Here is a 23006-nt window from a genome sequence, read left to right on the forward strand (position 1 = left end):
ACGACATCCTCAATGAAGCACCTATACAGCTTGAGAGCACCAACCATCAATTCCCTAGCCAACGAACAGAGAACAAACTGTCGAGTGAGAAATTGACAATGAGCACCGACACCATATACCTTGGTTACCTCACTCTACACCCATGCTGAGCCATCCTCATGGTTCACACTACCCTTAGTATGTCAGCAATCGCTGGCGGATGAACATGGGTTGGAGCCTTCAGGCGACGAACACCATCATTGTCAGCAGGGGGGACCATCGAACACGGGAAAGGAGTCCCTGCAGTCACCACAGGCCAGGTTGGCAGTCGATAGCAAGGCTCGAACTCAAGGCCGCCCGTATAACAGGGCTCATGGCTACCGCCGCACTGCAGGGTGATCCCAAGAACAAGAGATATGTTACAAGTAGTATCCATCTTAAAATTATTATTGCCTTCAAAAAGTTGGATAAGAGTTGGTAATGAGTGGAGTAGGTCGAGGTTGAGGTGGCAGTTGAAGGTATACTACCTTAAAGGCAGTTGCTCTCAATTGGTGTATGTGATTACTTTAAGGTGGGGGCATACATTCCTTTGTCTTTCTCTTTGTGCACACACCATGAGATTGGTTGTTCACTTTGTTCACACAACACAATGTTGTTTGTACTATTGGAATACCCTCTTGTTTATCCTTGGCAATGATTTATCAAAATTACCTAGCCAACAGTGTGTTTTGCTTGGCTAGTAATCTCTGATACTGTTGGCGTGAAGCTCACCTAGTATATCTTAGAATTTTTATTAATTCATGAGGTCTTCACTTGTTCGTGAGCCACCTAGCATAACAAAACTTGCTATCCTTGCGACTTATCAACCCTTTTCAACATGGCTTCTAGAATCGATAGATCTTGCTAGTCCTAGAGGCCATGCTTTGCGTGTTTGTGTACATGACTCCTAGTGAACATTTGAGGATCTTACTAGTCCTAGATGTCATGCCTTGTGTTTTTGGATATGGCTCCTAAAAAGATTATGCAGATCTTACCTATCCAAGATGCCATGCCTTGTTTGTTAAGTACACTTCATGCATGTGTTGTGTATGCTTTAAGTACACTTTGAATATATGTTTACTTTGTGTTTTGCATCTTTGACCTTTTATCTTGGCATTGTGTTTAGATAAGACCCTAAGTCTTGGAAGCTACCAATTTTTTGAGTTTGAAGTCATCCTATCTCTTCAATGTTTTGATGAAAGGATCTTTCGCTTCTTCATACTTTACTGCAGGTATGAACGTAAGCTCTTACCCCCACTAAAGTGGGGGCTAGGTGTAGTGTCCTAAATTTCATACAACGTTTAGAACCCACTTTGGCATGTGTACCTAACTTACCTGTGAATGTGCCTAATATCGTAACCATTTTGGCAAACTTGCTTTAATCCCCTATTCCCGACCCTTTCGCTAGCACATTTTCCTAGGACTAGGACACCAAGAGCCCCTATCCAGACAAAATGGGCTGAAATTTTGAGGGACAAAAGTTGGCCTTACAATTTGTGTGAATTGCCCTTGCTCTTTAAAATCTATTCTTATTTCAAAAAGGTATAAGTTGCATATAAATACAACTCCCTTTCCCATTTCAAGTCTAGCATATTCAAATGAGCAATCCACATTTTAAGCAAATAATTCAAATCAAATAAGCATATATCTACATTCAAGGAGCAAAGCGTTCAAGCAATCGAGTCTGTTACAACAATCATGAGTTTGGAGCAATTCCCTCTCACTGGGCATGTTGCTCTCATCACTATCCAACTCCTAGTTAGCTTTCCTTTCTTTTTCCTCCTCCTTTCCTTTTACCTCATTGAACGAAGAGCCATCTTCTAAAATCTCGGAGGTTGTTTCGCAAACCGCAAGTAAATCTACATCCCACATTTGTGAAATTTCTAGACTGCCCTTATTTAAGGCGCGAGCCTTCTTAGGGATCAACAAACATCATAAACCTTGTGGGAAAAGGTAATGAAGATTTGTAGAAAGAGAGAGAAAACTCCCATGGTCAAAGATTGTGACCAAAGAGAAAAAAAAAGCATGAAAAGAAGATGAGATAAGAACTGAGAAGATGTAATACCCAACCATGATTTTTTTTTGAAGTGTTGTTTGTTTGCAGGTATGTTTTTTTCAAAATGAAGAATTTTCTGTTGTTTACTTTTTGATTGCTTTTGAAGATAAGAATCAAGCATATTTAGTACAGCTAGGGTTAGAGGCTATTAAAGTGACATGTTGGGGTTTCTTTGGGGATTCATTTGATCATTTCTACGTCAGCTATTTTGGAATTGAGCTCTGCAAATGGTTTTCAGCAACAGATCAGCCTTTAGGGAATGAAAACTCCTTGGAGATCAGTGAATTGGACGCAAACCCAATTCATAAGTGTGGGGAATTAAAACAGGATTCCTATTTGTGGTTCAATTGAGAGTACTATCAGCGGATTTAGATCTATATCAGAAAATTCAGACTCTACCTTGCAGATTGACGAGGGTTTGGAAACCCCCAAAGGAAGCCCTACTATTCCTTGGGCCAGCCATACCCTTTTCTTGCTGGCCGTAGCACTTGTAGGCCTCAGGATACACAAATTGGGCCATACATCACAGTAGAGGGTTTAAAATTGGAGTGTTCTTCATTGTCATCACTTTTCAGCAGAGATCTAATGAATTCTTCAAGCTACAAATGGCAAATGGGGATTAGATTAGTCATTCATTGAGGAAAACTTAGTAAATTCAATAATCTTGCTTGCAGGACAGGCACAAATCTTAGCAGTTTCAGAATATTTGGTTTTGTTAATTATAGTTGATGCAAATAAACTCCATTGGAGTCACTGGACATCCTTGGACGCTCATCTATTGTGTTCTATTCAAGATTCGTCAATAAAACCCCCTCTTGGTTGAGTGCCGGACTCCTAGTATGGAAATAAGTTGAAGTGATGAAGTACATTTCTTAATACTGAAATTATTATATTGCTGTTCCTAAAATCAGAATTCTGAGTTTTATTATCAGTCAATTATATTTCAGTATTTTAAGTTGAAAAGTATTGTTAAATTGGTATTCTTTCATGGTCAAAACTTCATACAACCATTGGTATCAAAACCCAAGCAAAAACCTTAGAAAACTATCTTAAACCACCAATCAGTAAGCAACCAGCAGCACAAAAATTAGAAAAAATTCAGTATAAATTGGCTGGGGATCTTTCATCTTGGATTGAAATTGAAGGATAAGATTCTACATGACATCCAAGACACGCCATTAGCAGGACATCTTGGTTTCTTTAAGACATACAAACGGGTACGAGAGAGATTCTCTTGGAAGGGTTTCAAGGATGATGTCTTGCACTATGTTCGTGAGTGTCTGACTTGTCAACATAACAAGTCAGGGCATACTTTCCCAGCGGGTCTTCTGCAACCATTACCTATTCCAGAGTAGAAGTGGGAGAGTGCATCTATCAATTTTATCACTGGTCTTCTGAGGGTCTAGGGGAAGGATTGCATTTATGTGGTCATGGATAGATTGACAAAATTTGCACACTTCTTTGCTATTGCAGCCAACTTCACAGCTTCATAGGTATTTTTCCGTGAGGTGTTCCGACTCCATGGACTTCCTAGGTCCATTGATAGTGATCGAGATAGCAGATTCACGAGTATATTTTGGCAGGAGCTATTCCGACTTGCAAGTACAGAGTTGACTCCTACCACCAATTACCACCCTCAGGGGAATGGTCAGACAAAGATAGTCAGCAAGTGGGTTGAGGGATATTTGTATAACTATGTTTTAGGTCAGTAGAGAGCATGGGTGTGTTGGTTGTATCTGAGTGAGTATTGCTATAATACTATGCAACACATATCTATTGGTATGACTCTCTTCCGAGAATTGTATGGATATGATGCTCTATCATTTATTGATTTGGCATTGGGTGATAACAGAGCGCCTAGAGCTCGAGATTGGCTTCAAGACAGCCAAGATATCCTTAAAGCACTTAAGGATAATATACTACACATAGTTGAAAATCTCGGACTCGCCTCGGACTCGGCAAACCAAAATTTTGGACTCGGACTCGGACTCGTGAAAGACTCGCGAAAGACTCGGCAAAGACTCGGCAAAAAAAAAAAACCGTAGTTTTACAAAAAAGCATAAAGAAATTAATGCATTTAGAGAACATAAGTGCCATAATTGAAACATTACACATGTCATATGATCTACAAAGTACAAACACGCAATATTTGAAATTTCATCATTCATGGCAGCATATTCAAGTTTCAAGTTTCAACTCTAAAATGTATAATACTATAATGGCAGCATAAGTATATAAATGTTCACAAAATTACATATAATGATATGTCCAAGTCCAACTGCAAATGTGAAAAACAGCAATGTGAATGAACAAACCAAAGAGAAGACTACATCTTCCTCTTTGTATTTTTCCTAATATAGCTCAATTTTTCAGGCCTTGAGCTAGAAGTAGTAGCAGTGGGTGTTGTGGTATCTAAATGGTGAGATGAGTCTTCTTCAAAGTCATAGTCCTCATCATCATCCTCATCTTCGTCCTCATCTTCATCCAATCTTGCTCCTTCTGCATCTTGTGCTGCTCCTCTCTCTATTTCTGCAATTTCTTCTTCGGTAAGGAGGACATCATCACCATCATTTTGTTCATTCATGGTCCAATCACCATATGGATCAATTTCATCCAAGTCAATGGCCTCATGTGAAACACCCTCCACTTGTCTAACTCGAAGGCGAAGGTTGTACCGAACAAATACTAGATCATTGAGCCGCTTTTGTGACAATCTATTTCTCTTCTTTGTGTGAATGCTTTCAAAGACACTCCAATTTCGTTCACACCCAGAAGCACTACATGGCTGAGACAAAACACGGATAGCTATCTTTTGAAGATTAGGCGTGCCGGCACCATAATTCTCCCACCATAAATCTACAAAAAACATTTAGAAATATTAGAATTGAGAAAAAAATGTAACAATCAAGTTTGTAGGTTTTTTCTTGCACTATTGAACTAAGTTACTAAATGTTTTACCTGGTTGTTGTTTTCCTCTCCTATCAATTGCTAGTTGTGATGAGAAGAGTCTCCCCTCTGCACTTTTGTAGATCTTGAACAATGGAATGAACATTTCCAAATTCAGAAATAGATACTAGATAGTCAAAGTGTCAAACTCAAATTCAATAATGAACATTTCCGAATTCATAAATAAAGATAGAGCAATTGCAAATGTCAAATCTCACCTCCAACTCATCAAGAACCTTGTCTCTCAACTCAGGATCAGGTGTCATCTTACCAATGCATGTAATAACACCTGCCATGACCTCCTCATCAGCCCTAAATGAATCAGAGAAGTAGAATTTCGGGTTCAAAAAGTAGGCGAAGGCATGTATCGGTTGGTGGAGTTGGTTTGTCCACCTACGATCAATGATGCACCAAAAGATTTCACATTTTCTTGCATTTCCACGATAGTAATGTGAAATGGCCTCTTTGGCCCTATCCATGGCCTCATAAATGAAACCCATTGGCATGCCCTCTCCATCCACCATACGAAGAACCCTCACCAAAGGTTCTGTCACCTAAAAAAATTAAAACAAATTTTAAATTAATACAAAATCAACCCCTAAAAAATAAAATCAGCAAATAGACAAGATTGTATAAACTTTACTTTTGTGTTTGTTACTTACCGCAGTCAACTCCTCTCCACTTTTATTGAACCCATCATCAAAAACAATGGTCACAATCTTCTCTGCTTCAGGTCTTTTGGAGTATGCAGACCCCAACCAAGCATCTGACACAAACATCTGCTTAAGATGAGGAATGGCACTAAGAATGCTCTGCAAAGTGATAAAGTGGCTAGCAAATCGTGTCACTCCAGGTCGCACAAGGTCCTTGCCATTTGTGTATTTTCTCATCAAAGCAAGCACCCAAGTATGGTTGTAGATGAATTTGGTGACACTTTTGCATCTTCAACCACCTTCTTCACCCATCCAATCTTCCCAATGTCCTCTAGCACCAAGTCCAAGCAATGTGCAGCACAAGGACTCCATGTAATCGAAGGATGCCTCTGCATAAGCATTCTACCTGCAGATACATATGCAGCTGCGTTGTCCGTGATAATTTGGACAACATTCTCAACTCCAACTTCCCGAACCACACCATCCAACAGATTACACAAAGTCTCTGCATTTTTTATTTCATTTGAGGCATCAACAGACTTTATGAATACCATTGCACCATTTGAAGCCACCAAGAAGTTGAGAAGAGTCCTATTCCGTCCATCTGTCCATCCATCAGATAAAATGCTGCATCCTTTTCTCTTCCAATACCTTTTCTGATCATCAACCACACCTTCTGTATTTTTCACAGCTTTCTCTAGCAATGGCCCACTGAAGTCATGACCTGTTGGGGCCTTAAACCCCTTACCCGCCACTGTACATGCATTAACAAAACTTTCCCAATACACATTGTTTGCTGCATTGAAAGATAGATTATTGTAAAACCAAAAGTTTGAAGCTGCTATCCGTGCTTGTTCATGCTTCTCTTTATTCCATCCTGTACCTTCAAGTGAAGGTTGTGCACCTGGAACATTGCGTGGTACAAAAAAATTAGGGTCTGATGTAACAGGAGTGCCACTAGCCTCACCCTCATTGTCACCAAAAGATGAAAGTGACTGATGACCCCGACTATGACCAATGGGACCCGAAGTGGACAATGTGGGATTCATTGCAGCTGCTATGGCTTCTCTTGTTTTTTGCCTTTCTTCCTTATGCATATCATTCTCAGCAAGAATGGCCTTCATCTCTCTAATAATTTCAGGAGTTGATTTGGGGCATGCCTCCACACCATATCCAGGTATTTGTGCAAGGTGGTATTTTAATCTATTGATTCCACCAGTCATCCATCTTGTGCATTCGGTGCAAGTGACCTCCCCCTTTTTGCTTCCTGCAATCCCATATTTCCAAGCTTTATCTCTTTGTCTTCCTGACCTTGGGGTTGCCCTTGGAGTTGAACTTGCCATTGCTGATTTAACATGAAAAAAAAAAAATCAGCAGGGTTTTATGGAAAATCAACAAAAAAAATGACAATGAATCATTTGGGAAAAATAGCATTCAAAAACAAGAAAAAAAAAGAGGAAATAACTTAGGAAAGAAAATAGAAAAAAATTTGGCAGCATATCCCCTTGTTTTTCAAGATTTTTTTCAGTTTCAAAACAATGAAATGATTCAAATGAAAAAAAAAAAGGAGAAAAATCCTTACCTAGATCTCTCTTGCTGATTTTTCCTTCTTCCCTCTACTCCTCCAAACCCTTCTAACCTGCTCCAGCCAAAAAAAACCCAAATTGAAGTCAAAAAATGAAAAAAAAATTGGTTTTAAGCCCCACGGGCGCGTTTTTTCTGGGCCCGCGAGTCCCTGTGATAGACTCGCGAGTCCGAGCGAAAGACTCGCGCGAGTCTTTGCGAAAGACTCGCGAGTCTTTCGCAGGGACTCGCCTGGACTCGCCACGCGAGTCCTAGGCGAGTCGACTCGGCTCGCCAAAGGACTCGCGAGTCCGTGGCGAGTCCGAGGCGAGTCAAAGAGTTTTAAAACTATGATACTACATGCACATAATTGATAGAAGATGTATGTAGACCGACATCGGATTGAGAGAACTTTTGAAGTTGGTGATATGGTATTCTTGCATCTACAACCCTACAGGCAGAGTACTCTTAAGAAAAGTGGGGCAGAGAAACTCAAGCCTCAATTTTATGGTCCTTACAGGATATTGAGGAGGATCGAAGAGGTAGCATTTGAGCTTGAGTTACCTACAAAGAGTAAGATACATAATGTCTTTCATGTATCTTGCTTGAAGAAAGCTTTGGGACAGCATGTGATCTCATTGCCAGATTTGCCACCTCTAGATGAGGATGTCATGTCCCCTCCTTGATCCTTATATATATATATCAATTATTATTATTATTAATTAATATAATAATTACCACCGAGCGACTATTTGAAATTTATTGATTTCTTAAATATTAATATTTAATTAATATTTATTACTAATAATATTCTTGAAATATTCAAATCAAAATAATTAATATTATATTATAAATATGATTTATATATTATAAACTATAAACATAATTTGCATATTATATCAATAAGACTAAAGGACGAAGACCTCAGAGAGAAAATCGTCTTATTCATATAGAGAATTATAATGTTTGTTACAGGAACTATCGTGAGAGAAGTATATTGAACTAGATAGTCTTTGGCTACACAAAAATATTTATTTGGAAGACTCTGAAAAAGAATTAACATGGGCCATCCATATTCTTAGACCAATTACAAGTCAGATGTTTATCATTGGACAATACGCTTAATGAGTATTGTTAATAGCAAACAAGTGCCACATAGTGGTGAGTACTTGCCTTGTTAATTTGTAGTTGAAATAGTAATTTATTAATTGTAATTAATATATTGTTTAATTTAATTTACTTTATTTTATATTATTTATCTTTCTTGTTAATTTGTAGTTGAAATAGTAATTTATTAGTTGTAACTAGTATATTGTTTAATTTAATTTATTTTATATTATTTATCTTTCTACAATTGTGTTGTCTTAAATGTAAAATTATAAAATATTTTGTAAATAACACATTAATAACTATATTTTAATTATGGTATGTGAAGGTTTTGCTGATCAAGAAAATATGTAATTACATCTTAGCCGCATTAACTCTAATCATAATATTAATTGTAACCTTAATACTAATTAAACCCTAACCCTATAATCCCATTTTAAATCTCAGGAACACCAACTCCAATCCTAATTGAACCCTATTATTAACTCTAACCCTAATATTTTTAATTAAACATTTTTAATTATTATAATTAGAAAAACAAGAACATGAATTTACAATAAAAATAATATAAAATAGTATATCATAAAAATAATATAATAAACAATTTTCTATTATAATAATTAAAAATGCATTGTTATTAATATACTATTTTATATTGTTATTAAATTATTATTAGTATATTATCATTTTTATATTATTAAATTATAGTTAGTATATTGTTACTTTAATTTGTATTATTATATTATCATGAAAATATAAGTACTAAAGAATTTTTTCTTTTCAACATGTATAAATAATATACATGTTGAAGATAAATTCAAAAATATGTTCGTTTATAATATATTTTTTTGTAAGTGACAAATAGCTAAATAAAATTAATGATAAAATATATACACACTTTAATTGTTCGTTGGTAGTACTCTATTTAGTGACCCCTCCTCATCATGTTAACACAAACTTTAATTAAAAAAACAAACAAACACCAAAATATATAATTAAAAAAAATTGGAAATCACCACTAAATTTGAAAAGGACTAAATAAAGTTAAATTAAATTTAAAAATTAAGGAAAAAGAATCAAGTAATAATATCGATTAAATTTTAGTGAAGACGCTACATGAAATGTCGTTTCTTAAAGTGAATAAAGAATGTCCATTAAATTTGGCCCAAACACGTGAGACTTTTTAGGGAGCATGAGACATTTTCTATCATAATCTATCTGCTGCCTCTGGACATCAAACTTTCCCTAAATTTACCTATAATTTTGGCTATATAGTTGCCACTAAATCCATTTATTTTGGATTTCCTAGAAATCCGCTCTATAACAGCTAAATTGTATTTAGCCAATAAGTGTACAAAAAAATAATTTTCGGGATTTATAATGTTAAAATTTGTACAACTAGGCTCTCCTAAATAAAAAGATTGAAAAAATTAAAAGTTAAAACTTGTTCATGATTGGTTCACATTAACTTTTTTAATAACTAGTTAGCTAGAAAAACAAAAAACTCATTACAATAGTATTGCCTAACGACAAGTACTAATAAAACATTGAAGGGCATCGACGATATAGTTTGTATGATAATTTTGGTGTGGGGATTCTAAGGTGCGCCAATATATATAGTGATTATTGGCTATCGTGGTGACTAAGTAATGGGGGACTCAGCAAACAACTAAACTACCATTCATCACAAATTACGTATTAATTATTTGTTACTGTGTCAGTGAATAATCTGCATTATAATATTCAGCATTACTTCAATACATCAGCACATATGTAAATTAACTGTGATATGAACCACAATCCAAAACCGACAGTGTCATATTAGAGCAATATTATGACATTGTTATAATAATAACAAATAATCCACAAGTAAGACGTAAGGTATAAACTGGTTAATTACTAATAGAGTGAATATAAAATCTGAATTAAACCATTGGAAATGTTCTATATTAATTAACAGTAAAGTAAGTTATACACTACAATACATAAGGCAGTCATACTTGGTCACATTCACAGTGGCAGATCAGATCTGATGCATGTCAGATTTGTCTGTTGTTGCAGCTATTAGATAATTAATAATTAGAGATTTAGCAATTGGCAGTGCTAATAATTTTTATTGTAGAGAATATAATTTGATTTTACATATTAATTTATATATATATAGGTTGATCAGCCCAATAACTATATTAAATGGTATAATCAGGAAAAACTTAATAATAATATAATAATAGAAAATAATATAATATAATGATTATAATTATTAGAATACTTTATAAGAACTGCTTTGTAGTAAAATGTATATTATAATATTATCTGCAAATAAATACAAATAGCAATTTGAATGAACAAGTAAATATAAGATTATAAACCAAATTGAATTATTAATTCAATATTAGAAAGAAGATTATGTTTTTCTGTTATGAGTGTCGGTATCTAAGAAGTTGGAAAATGGCGATATTTAAGACAATTTGTCTCCTAATCTATTTAGTTTAAGTCATAAGTATGTTGGGATGGATTAATTATGGGGAAAACAAGGCTAGACCTAGTAGGGGACATTACAAGTGGTATCTGAGAATCTTTCCTGCCATCCTGTAGGAGTCAGTTAATGCATATAAGAGGAAGAAAATAATGGAGAAAAGGAATACGCACGAGTCCAAAGGAAAGGTAAACAACCACCAGTATTATTTCTAGTATATGCTCTAACCTGCGGTTATATGGAAACCACATTTCAAAATACATATTTGATGTTGATAACCAATAACATATATATAAACTTATTAGTATGCACTTAATATTATCCCGGGGAAGTGAAAGGGATCTGTAATGGAGAGACGCTGCCCACCCAAGTGAGTCACCTATTGAATGTTAATGAAGCAGTAGGCCAGGAGGGCGCGTGACTACTCTTGGGCTTGGGTTTGACAGAATTCAGCCACCACTCCCATCCACTGACTCCCTGGCATAAGAAAACTGTAATTATGGGACAAAGTATGAGCTAGGGGACAAGACCCACGCCATAGGGGGCCAGAAGGGCATGTGATTGCTTTTGGTTCAATATGGAACGGTTGGGCAAACCTAGTACTATGTAATAAAGTATGAGCTAGGGGACAAGACCCACGCCATAGGGGGCCAGAAGGGCATGTGAGTGATTTTGGTTCAATATGGGATGGTTGGGCAAACCTAGTACTATGGAATAAAGTATGAGCTAGGGATCAAGACCCACGCCATAGGGGGCCAGAGCGCATGTGACTGCTTTTGGTTCAATATGGGACGGTTGGGCAAACCTAGTACTAAGGAAACAAGGTATGAGCTAGGGGATAAGACCCACGCCATCGGTGGCTAGAAGGGCGTGTGACCACTTTTGGGCTCAATATGGGACGGTTGGGCAAACCTGATTGTATTCTGGTTTCAAATTCTTATAATAGAATGAATTACCTTTATGATCTTGTAAACAATAATTGTTGCCTATGTAAATGATTTATGATTATGTGTTTACTATGTATCTTCAACCTGATTGCACCATGTTATATATTTATGTTTTGTATTAATGTTTGTGGGATTGTTTAATGTTGTCATGTTTTCAACATAATCACATCATACACCTTCTTAATGAATGCTTCATGAATTGTATGTATATATACTACTTGTATTCATGTTCTCAGCAAGAATGCCATGTGTCTCTATGTGTTGTTTCATGATTGACGTGTCTTCAACATGTCCACTCCATGAGTGCCTTTCTTATATATGCTTTGTACCCTACATATTTTTGTGTATTGCTTCAAGTCTTATTTGTCTTCTGTGCATGTTTGTGTCTCTGTATATTGGTATATTACTTTGTATTTTACAAGAATGTTGCATCTATGCTCCATGCCTTATGTATATTACTCCATGTTTACATGTGTGCTATTTCATACTTCGTATATATATACTTATGGTTTTGTGTTACATGACTTCTATGTATTGCTTCATGCTTTAAGGGTATTCATGTACCTGATGTATGTTCTCTTAACTGTATATACATTTCATAATTTGTTGATATTTATGTATTGATTGTGTCTTCAATATGTTTGCTCCATTGTATGTGTACATGTACACTTGTATTGTATAATTGTGTGATTGCTCCATGTTTGTCAAGTTTTCAGCATGATCGGGTCCACAAGTAAGACGTAAGGTATAAACTGGTTAATTACTAATAGAGTGAATATAAAATCTGAATTAAACCATTGGAAATGTTCTATATTAATTAACAGTAAAGTAAGTTATACACTACAATACATAAGGCAGTCATAGTTGGTCACAGTCACAGTGGCAGACCAGATCTGATGCATGTCAGATCTGTCTGCTGTTGCAGCTATTAGATAACTAATAATTAGAGATTTAGCGATTGGCAATGCTAATAATTTTTATTGTAGAGAATATAATTTGATTTTACATATTAATTTATATATATATATGTGGGTTGATCAGCCCAATAACTATATTAAATGGTATAATCAGAAAAAACTTAATAATAATATAATAATACAAAATAATATAATATAATGATTATAATTATTATAATACCTTATAAGAACTGCTTTGTAGTAAAATGTATATTATAATATTATCTGAAAATAAATACAAATAGCAATTTGAATGAACAAGTAAATATAAGATTATAAACCAAATTGAATTATTAATTCAATATTAGAAAGAAGATTATGTTTCTCTGTTATGAGTGTCGGTATCTAAGAAGTTGGAAAATGCGATATTTAAGATAATTTGTCTCCTAATCTATTTAGTTTAAGTCATAAGTATGTTGGGATGGATTAATTACGGGGAAAACAAGGCTAGACCTAGTAGGGGACATTACAGAGGAGGGTCGACTGATTCTGATTCTTGTAGAGATTCTTGATATGAGAGAGAGGAGGTTGAGGAGCAAAGTGATCAGGGAATACTTGGTGCACTGGAAGGAGTTGCCTATAGAGGATGCTATGTGAGAAGGGGAGATGATACTTCAGCATCACACTTTGTAATTGCTTGAGGGCAAGCAAACCCAGGAAGGGAGGACTGTAATGTCCCCTCTTTCCTAGTAGGTCACTTAGATATAGAGATTTGTCTTTTACCCATCTCCGTAGGCAAATTCAGTGAATAGGAGATGTCATCTCTGGCATGTGGGGCTTTATACTTGGTAATTCGGTGCTAGGAAGTGTTATTATTTGATAATATAATGTTATTTTAATATAGTCAATTTTTCTAAAAATAGAAAAAGATTAATTAAAGTGCCTATAAAGTAAGTGCAAAGTTGAGTTAAATATTTAAAAAGGTCCCCCATGGAACGCATCCCTAGGCATAATGTTGTTTTAAAAAGTTGGGCAAAGTCAATGATGAATAAGACCCTCAAGTTGGGTGAGCTTGCTTGGGAAATATTTATTAAATAAATTTCATTGAAAATAAAGCATGAGAACCCTAAATGGTACGATTAGGGTTGGAGTGTAATAAAGCGACAAGAGGGGTCTTCTTTTTGGCATCTTTAATTTCATTTTTACATCAGCAGGTTGAGAATTGAGCTCTGGAGATGATATTTTGTGATGTCCCAAAGAAAGACTCTGTCGAGTATTGTTAATATTAAGAAAGCTCCTTCTATTATCTAGACAAAGAGCTCATATGATATCAAGATGACATCCTTTATCAATCATCATCAAGACAACATGAACGAAGTATGGATGCCACAACATACCATCTACCCCTTGATCATATGAAGACAAATCTTTATCATGCAAAGATGAGATAATGAATGTAGCAAGCAACATGATTAGACAAGCAACATGTTCACCCAACAATTATTATCGCTGAGGAGAGGATCGATTACCAAACCAATTTGCAATGAAAGATTATATTAACCAGGAAATATCAGTTAGAAAGCATGTCAAGATTATCAGTCAAATGATCACTACAAAAGCAAATAGATTATCTCGTTCTCAATGATCAACATGATAATTACCTCTACGGCCAGCTAAGGAAGATTAATTAATTAATGTCAAGTAAATAGACTAATCAATAGCGATTATAATGACCTTTGGAAAATCGTCGAAGGCATCTGACAGCAAGGAACATGATATACAGCAGTATCAGTAATAATGCAACATATCAAAAGTTTATAAAGATTGTTTCACAGATAATAATCATCATTAGCAACTGAATCTATCACCAGTATGGAGAAGATCGCTGATTACAATTTATATTATCAATTAATTACTCGTCGATGTTAACAGCCTGTAGTTTAAAAATGATCAACTATAATATCGCTCTAACCAACCATTAGTTAGTAACAGCACAATCATAATCGATAATATTATTATGATCAGATATGAGAAGAATAATAAAAAGATAACTATAGTCACCAAGATAGCATTAATAATGTTATCTTGATCGATGGCAATATCAATTAATGATGGAGATCATTATGAATTAAGAGACAGCAACTAGTATTATTAATCGGTTGAGGAAAAGACAAGGGTTTAGTCATCGATGATAACAGTATCTTAAGGATTGATAAATGAAGGATTCAAATCCAGTAGTAGAGCTTTGTATATTGCTGTGCGATAGCCATTTGAAGAAGTAGAAGACAATCATTAAAAGTTAGCATCCACTAATGATTAACATTCTTAATTCTCTCGCCAATTATAATCAAGCATATCTTCAAGAAGAGATGCTGATTATGAAAATCTAAACCAATAACAATACTTACCATGAAATGGTGCGATTAGGTGGTGATGATAAATAGGCATGAGTCATGTATTTTGCCACGTGACTTATCATTCCAATTACAAGCTATAATGAGGTATTCAAAATCACTTCAATCATCAAAAAAAAAAAAAAACTGGGAAACTTATTTACTTTTGATCCTTAATTGGATCTGCTCTTGTGAGCATTGGCCAACTTGGCTTATTCGGTTGCAAGCATATAATTCCAAATCAGAGACAACACCATTGATTCCAAAGAAAGATCGTATATAATAATATATCAGACACAACAACAGATTATTGTTGCCAGGTTATATATCCATATTTGAAACAACAACCCATATCACTATAGACGATAATATATACCAGACATTGTATAGTTTAAGAGGTCATATTAGAGATAACAGCCAATATTGCTACAAGCAATATTATCTTACATCTCATTGCATATAATGATAAAGGATTACATCAGACATAGCAGAGATCCTATTGATCATTGCACTAAGTGCAACTATATAAACACAGCAATTCACTTAGTTTACATCTAGTCATCCAATCAGATAGAGCAGTGATATTGACAAGAACATTTAGCTTATAATTATATACTGTATATTTTGTTCTTGAAGTAAGATATTATTATTTTTGTCAACTGTATAATTGAAGCATGTAAAGAGATACCTTATATCATTAATCATAACTCGTAGTAATTATAGAGATTTGAAGGAAAGGAGTCTCTTGCAATTGATCTTTGCAAGATTAAAAGTCCCTATTCCATAATATACTAAGGGGACATTACATATTCAGCAGGTCTTCTGGAACGAAAACTCCTTGGAGGTAGGTGAATCGGACGAAACTACAATCCACAGGAGAGAGGGATTCAAACAGAATTCCTATTGGTGCTTCAGAATACACTTATTTCGGTGAACTTCAGAATTTATTGCAGATTCTGGAGGGTTTGAGATTTCCATAAGGCAGCCATTTCACTCCCTAAGCCATCCGTACAGCCTTCTTAGGCAGCTGTACCTCTTTGCAGTCTCCTAGATGCCAATCATGATCGAACCAACCAATTAAGGGCATAAATCTCATGCAAATCGTATGATCAACATTTCACAGCAGTATTTCAGTAGTTTCAGCAGGCTAAAGGGATAGATTTCTCATTCAGATTGTGTTTTGTCAGTAAATTGAATAAGCCAGCAAGGGAGCCAGGCGTGGGAGTCAGTAAATCTCCAGAATTTGTTTTTGCTAATTTTTGTAGGATCAAATATAGCTATTTGGAGCCACCTGTTGCAGCTGGGAGCTCATAGATTGTGTTCTTTTTCAATTCATCAATAAAACCCTCTCCATGTTAGGTGTTGAGCTCATGGTATGCAATTTGTTGTCCTGGTGAATTATTTTTCTTGAATCTGAAAAATTATTGGACTGCTGTTCCAAGATCAAACTTGTGAAATTGATTATCAGTCCATTATATTTTTGTATTTCGAATTCAAAAGTATTGGTTCATTGGAATTTATTCATGATTAAACTCTATACAAAATATTGGCAACAAAACCCAAGCAAAAAACCTTAGAAAACAATTTTAAAACCTTCAAACAGCAGCATCAAAATCAGGAAAATTTCAGTATTGCCTGGCTGGGGTTCTTTCACCCACTTGGCCTAGGATTTCCGATCAATGTCCCGTCGAAATTAACTTTAACCCATCCTTCCTTCGGCACCTTCCAAACCACACGCTCCCGAGGATTATGAGGAAGATCAACCTTCCTAAGCCCATTAACAGGAGGAAACTTTAGATTCATTTTAAGAATATATGAAATACAATTATATGTTTAACTTAAGAAATATAGTAACTTTCTTTCTGATCCATAAGAAATATACTATCTCTAAAACAATTAAGGATATAAAATCAAATTATATTTTTTAATTTAAAATAAAAAATAAGATTATACAAATATGAAATATCAATAAAAAATATGTACCTAAAAAACATTTAAACACACAAGAGCATGTTAAAAAGAAAATAGTTTTCTAAATATAAGTAAAAATAGAAATAAAATATTTATATTTAAATAATTTAAAATAAATATAAATCTTAAAATAAACTAGAATATTTATATTAAAAAAATTGATTGATGTTTAAAAATATAGTAAATATAATTTTATGTTTAACTTAAAAAATATTCTCTCTTTAAAACAATTAAGAATATTTAACCAAATTATATTTTATAATGTAAAATAAAAATATAAAATATTATTTAAAAAATATAAACCAACAAAATATTTGAAAACATAGGGGCAAATTCGAAAGGCAAATTAAGAATTGCAAAAATGTGGGGGCAAAATGTTTCAATTTTTTATGAGGCAAATAATGAGTCACAAAATGAAGCGGCAGTCCTAGAAACTTAATAGATAGCATAGAGATCGATCATAGCTAGGTGTAATGAAATGGTTGCACCCTTCGGAAACATTGAATGTCATTAAAATCATTATAGCTAGGTTTTTATGAGATTTATTTTTTTATATCAGTATTTTGCTCATAATTTTAGAATTTTACAATACTTCAGTTCAAATTCGATGATAGTTTTTTGGACGTCCAAATCTAGACGAATCAAGCACAGCTTAAAATAGGTGTATTTTTGGATACATGCAAATATGATATTCACATCATGTCCACATGTACCCATACCAAGGACGATAGTATGTGTACTGCTGGTGTATGTTTTATGATATACCGAACATTAGAATAAAAAATCCAAGGATACTCTATCCTCTCCTGAACAAAATCACTACTTGTGCCAAGATTGCGAGAAAGACCACAAGGTGACTCCAAGGTCTATATGTGCGAACAGGCGACTTAATGTTGGATAGCTTCCTTGGTTGTGCATGCTGAAATACAAGGGGGACTTATGCTCGACTAATATCATTCACAAGCTAGGACTTAGACAAATACAGCAATGAATAATCTTTTTTTTTTGTTTTTAGATTTATAGATTTTGGACTTCCTCAAAAAAGGATAAAAAGGATAAGGGTTCAGAAGTTCTATGCTACTTCTATGCTATTCCTATGAACTCAAGAGATGATAAAGACTAGGTGAAACTAATAACGACACTTTGTTTCGCCACACATGGACAACTACGCAAAGAGGGTGCAATCTTCTAAGGTTGTGCTTAAGATTTTTATACTTGTGAATAATCCCATCAATCGAACAATATTTACTCCAAGCAAAAGTTAACGCATCCACATCATAAGCTCAGGCTAACTTTACACACTGAACGAAAATCATCCATCCAAAGAAAGTATGAGCAAAGTTTCACCAATCTAAACTATCAAATCCTTCATTCATCTAACAACTTTGAAAGCAAAACTATTCTATTGTTGAAGAAAGTTGTGCAACCATGCAACCACTTAATAACAATAAGATTTTAAGGCAAACACTTGCAAATGAACTTTTATTATTCAATTAGCTCTAAGCAACAATTTCATAATCTCTCCACAACAACGAAATGAGAGAATGAGAGTTTATATAGAGTTCTAAATAATGAATGAATGGCCGAGATCAATCTAAGATCAACAATTGAGATCGAGACAACACAACCCTAGATAGAGTTTCTAAAAATAAAACTAGAGACAAATGCATACTAGACAAGTGGCGTAATTAGCCATATCCTAAGAAGGCGCATCCTTATCCTCACGAGCAGCAATGTGTTCAATGAATCTGGACACAATTGAGTCAATCTCTTCCATGGTGACATGTGGCAACATGTTGATCTTGTATTCCCATCTGTCCAAATCATCTGCGCAAGTGGCAAAAGCAATCTCCCACTCCAACTCTTGTTTCTAGAAGGCATCTTGGATGGACAAGAATGCTGATGCCTTAGCCAAATTCAGTTTCAGGACTGGTCTTGTGATGGGGAACAAAATCTCCTGAATTCTGAGGTTTAGGCTTTCCAACTGCATATCACTTTCTTTGATTGTTTCTTTCTTGAGCACATCTATAGCTACAAGGAAGATCTTATCCTGAATCTATTTTATCTTCTCCTTGGCCTTAGCACTATCCGCCTTTACCTTCTCCAGAACTTCACTGTGTGTAACTAATGTCCAATGCCATGCATTAAAATCATAGGCAGCCCCTACTACAATTATCTCTTTGTTAATCAGTTCTTGTTTATGGATGCCCTTCAATACTCTAAGGCACGGGATAAACTTGTCTTGAATGTCCTGGAGGTCACTCCATGCTTTCACCATGCTTGCAATTCTGGAGAATAGGAAGGAAGTCTGCCCATATGTCAATCTCAATTTGTCTGCAAATGTTGCTGCTGCTTCTTTTCCTTTTGCCATCCATTCTTTGGCTTCTCTTGTCATCACCTTTTCTTCTTCTAAATTTCCAATTGTTTTTTGTGAAGAATTCAAGAATAGAGGAGTTGTTGCATCGCCTTGATTGAGTGGTTTAGTCAAGTGCTGAATTGATTCCCTCAAGCACTCAATTTCCCTTTTGTATTCTCTTTTCTTTCCAATTTCCTTGTCTAACCTCGCCTCATGGAATCAACTGAATTATACAAATCTTCCACCTCTTTACCTTTTGTCGTTGGTCCCAAGTCAATGGTGTTAATCTTATATTCTGAAGGAGTAATATCCCCCTTTGACTTGTCTACGTTTGGTACAACAATTTGAGCTGTACAATTGCTTGCTTCATCTCTCTGGATTGTGGAAAAAAATTTGGTGGGCATCTTTGCAACGACTTTCCCTAGCCTGGCCAAGAAATCGGCCATGCCATCTTCTTCTTTCTGAACTTCTACTAGGGCTTTTATTTTCATTCTTTCTTTCAACCAGTCGGGAACTGTAGGTTGTTCAACACCTTCCACTTCCTAATCATCTTCTTCACATGGCATATTCTAGCCTCCTCAAAGAGCAGAAATCATTCCCTCCTGAAATTAATTGCTCAGAACATCCATTTCATTATCTGACACCAATATTTTTGTGCCTGTAGGAGATGGTGGCTCTTCAACTTCCTGATGGATTGACTCTACATTTTCTCCATGGATTGGAGAAGGAATTTGTATCTCAACCAACGACTAATCAATAGTCTATATATTATTTCTATTCCCAGATGCGGTAGAACAAGATGGTTCCAGCCTTTGCTTCTTCTGAATAGGTTCTTCATTTATACTTGTCTTGTCCTTTATCTTTGAAGAGATTCCAACTTCTTTCTTCTTCTTTCTAGAGTTGGTGCTTTCAACGGGTCCGGCATTTTGAGATGCTTCTGCATTTGAAGACTATGTTTCTACTTCACCCATCAGGTTATAAGTCAAGGTCATATTCCTTCATCTTAGCCCATGGACCTGCTGATCGACCCACCATTTCGAATACTTTACAACTTGCTGCATCAAGGTGGTCAAATCTGCATGCTCCGGTTCTGACCATTTTATAGGAGAAAGAGTTGCATTCTCGTCATAGGAGGAAGTGGGCCCTTACGCTCAGCTGCAGCTACAGATAGCAGTCATAAGACTTGAACTCATTTTTCGCCATTGCTAGCAGTGCCTCTGCAAATCATTCTTGTATATCTAGTCTTTTGCCAATAGGTAGACAATGTAGGAGCTCATATAAAAGGACTCTATCCTTTCCAAATTTCTCAATTGTTTGTCCAAGTTGTCGTTGATTATTCTAGACCAATTGAATATCCTGACTCCGAAAGTGATCTCATCAATGAAGTAATACATCCATGTCTCAAATGGCACACCTTGAGGGTTGCCCATTACTTTGTTCAACAGTAAGACGAGATTGTCATAGTCTTCCTTGAAGTCAATGCGAAATAAATTCTTTGGCACCTTGAAACTAGGTCTTGGTTTTTCCAGCCATAACTTATTAATGTTTGTCATACAAAGTTCAGGCTGACTTTCATAGAGTTTCTTCTTTTCTTCCTTGGTTTTCTATGAAGTTCAATTATAGCTCGGAATCCCTAAGGCTTCTTGAATGACCAACTCTCTGAGACGAGCCAAGACTCTTCCATTTGGTGCAATAATTTCTCTCTCTTGGGCATTGTAGTGTAAGGCACATTCAACCATTAGTTCTGCACATTCCATGGCCGGTGGAAATCCAACTGCTTGGATGATGCCATTTCTCATCATCTGGCGAGCAATAGGTGTTGGCAACAATCCACCTTCCCCATACATCCTCTTTTTGAATTCTTTGACATCTACGTGCCCGAGGTTGGCGTCTTTGACATTCTTCCATTTTGAATTGATCTTCGATTCTGGTTGCAATCCCTTACTAGCGAACTTCATATGTTCTTTTCTGGAAGGTGCTCCCTTGGTAGTCATTAACCTGCGAAACACGTGAAAATTTAACATTATTTTTCAAGAAAATTCAAAGTTTTAATTCTGATTTTGGACATTTTACTTGAAAATTTCACTTCCAGCTTGTCAAAAGGTTAAATTCTTGTGAAAAAGCAGACTGATAGTGAATAATTTTGGCCAAGTACTTGGTGAATTTCACAAAAATCAGTAAGACAGAAAAGGGTGTAATCAATCAGTCAGACTTTGATTCTGAACCTTCGAAATTGCTCGTGACTGAAAATCTACCTTCAAATCTTTAAATTATGTCTTAAACTCAAAAAAAACACTTTACTTCTTGCCTCCAACACTTGGAAAATTTTGCTTCAACTCAGAAATTTATCTCTGTCTTCCAGAATTCACCTTGAAAATTTCACTTTATCTTCAAAATTCACCTCCAAAACTTGTCTTTCAAAAACTTAAGAGAATAAAATCCTTCAATCTTCAACCTTCAACTTGATAGTGAATTTGAGAGTGATAGGTCGAATTAATATAGAGTTTGAGAGGTTCAATTTTAGGAGCTTTAATTTTTTTTATTTATTTTTTTCATTTTTTTGTTTTTTGTTTTAAATATTTCCAAAATGGAAAGTTTTATTTCTCTCAAGGATTCTTTCTTAGCCAAAGAATCTTCTAGATCTTTATTTCAAATTCTAAAATTTCCCAATGTTAAATTTTCGAAAATCTTTCCTACGTATTGGAAAAGTTTAAAAATATTCCGTGTCAAGCTTAATTTTTCCAACCCATTCAATTAATTGACCCTTGATTTCATGTGCCACTTTATCAAAATTGTTATTCCTCTAGTCATTATTCTTTCTTTGTTGTCATGGCAAGTTGGTCATCTCCATGTTTAATCCTTAAGCCATAGGCGAATGCTTCATCTTGTTTAGCTATCTTCACATATTCCATTTATGCCTAGGTCGAACCTGAAGGTCTAATGTCTTGCCAACTTCCAAACCTTGTGCAATTTACCCTTGGTTTAGACATGACTTCACCTTGGTGGACTTTAGATAGTATTTGTCGTAGTCTTCATCAAGCCAAGCGGACTTTGTAGTTCATTGGACATCCCTCTTCATGTGTTTGGTGATCTTGTCATTGCTTTTGGACATTGTTTTTATCTTTGTCTTGACCTTGGTCGGACTTTTCATGCTTGTTTGCCATGTCTTGGCAAACTTTGCTTTCTTCTTTGGCAGACCTTGGACTTAGCAAACCATCTTTACATGTGCCTTGGTCGGACTTTACCTTTCATCAGCCATCTCCTAAGCAAGGCGGACTTGAATGTTTCTTAGACAAGGCGGACTTAAGGTTTGTGTGGCCATCTTTTTATGTGCTTGATCATACTTCCAAGGTGTTTGGACAACTGTTTGATTTTATCCCTTGTTTGTGGACAAACTTAAACCTTCATGCTTTGTCCTTTGTCTTTCTATAATCTTTGCCTTAAGGGCGGATTTTACTAATCTTTGGCCAAGAAATTATGTCTTTCTTTGTTTTGCTTTTATCCTTCCCATATTTTCCAAGCTGGGCGGACTTTGAATCCTCTTGGACATTGCTTTTATTCTTTCTCAGCTAGGCAGACTTGGAAGTTAACAAGCCAAGGCAGACTTTATGCAAGTCTTGCCAT

The 23006-nt window shown here is 35.4% G+C and overlaps 2 protein-coding genes across 3 annotated transcripts in view; both read right to left on the minus strand.

The window, feature by feature from the left end:
- Positions 1–23006, minus strand: part of LOC131073942 (ALBINO3-like protein 3, mitochondrial) — a 244326-nt gene that overhangs the window by 5075 nt on the left and 216245 nt on the right. The window lies entirely within an intron of this gene.
- On the minus strand, positions 5176–5910 carry LOC131858172 (uncharacterized). Its single transcript, XM_059211277.1, has 2 exons — positions 5683–5910; positions 5176–5574 (listed from the first exon to the last, which is right to left on the minus strand). Exons 1-2 carry the CDS (start codon positions 5908–5910, stop codon positions 5176–5178), a joined length of 627 nt encoding a protein of 208 aa, XP_059067260.1.

The sequence above is a fragment of the Cryptomeria japonica genome, chromosome 9 (assembly GCF_030272615.1).
Source record: "Cryptomeria japonica chromosome 9, Sugi_1.0, whole genome shotgun sequence".
Lineage (NCBI taxonomy): Eukaryota > Viridiplantae > Streptophyta > Pinopsida > Cupressales > Cupressaceae > Cryptomeria > Cryptomeria japonica.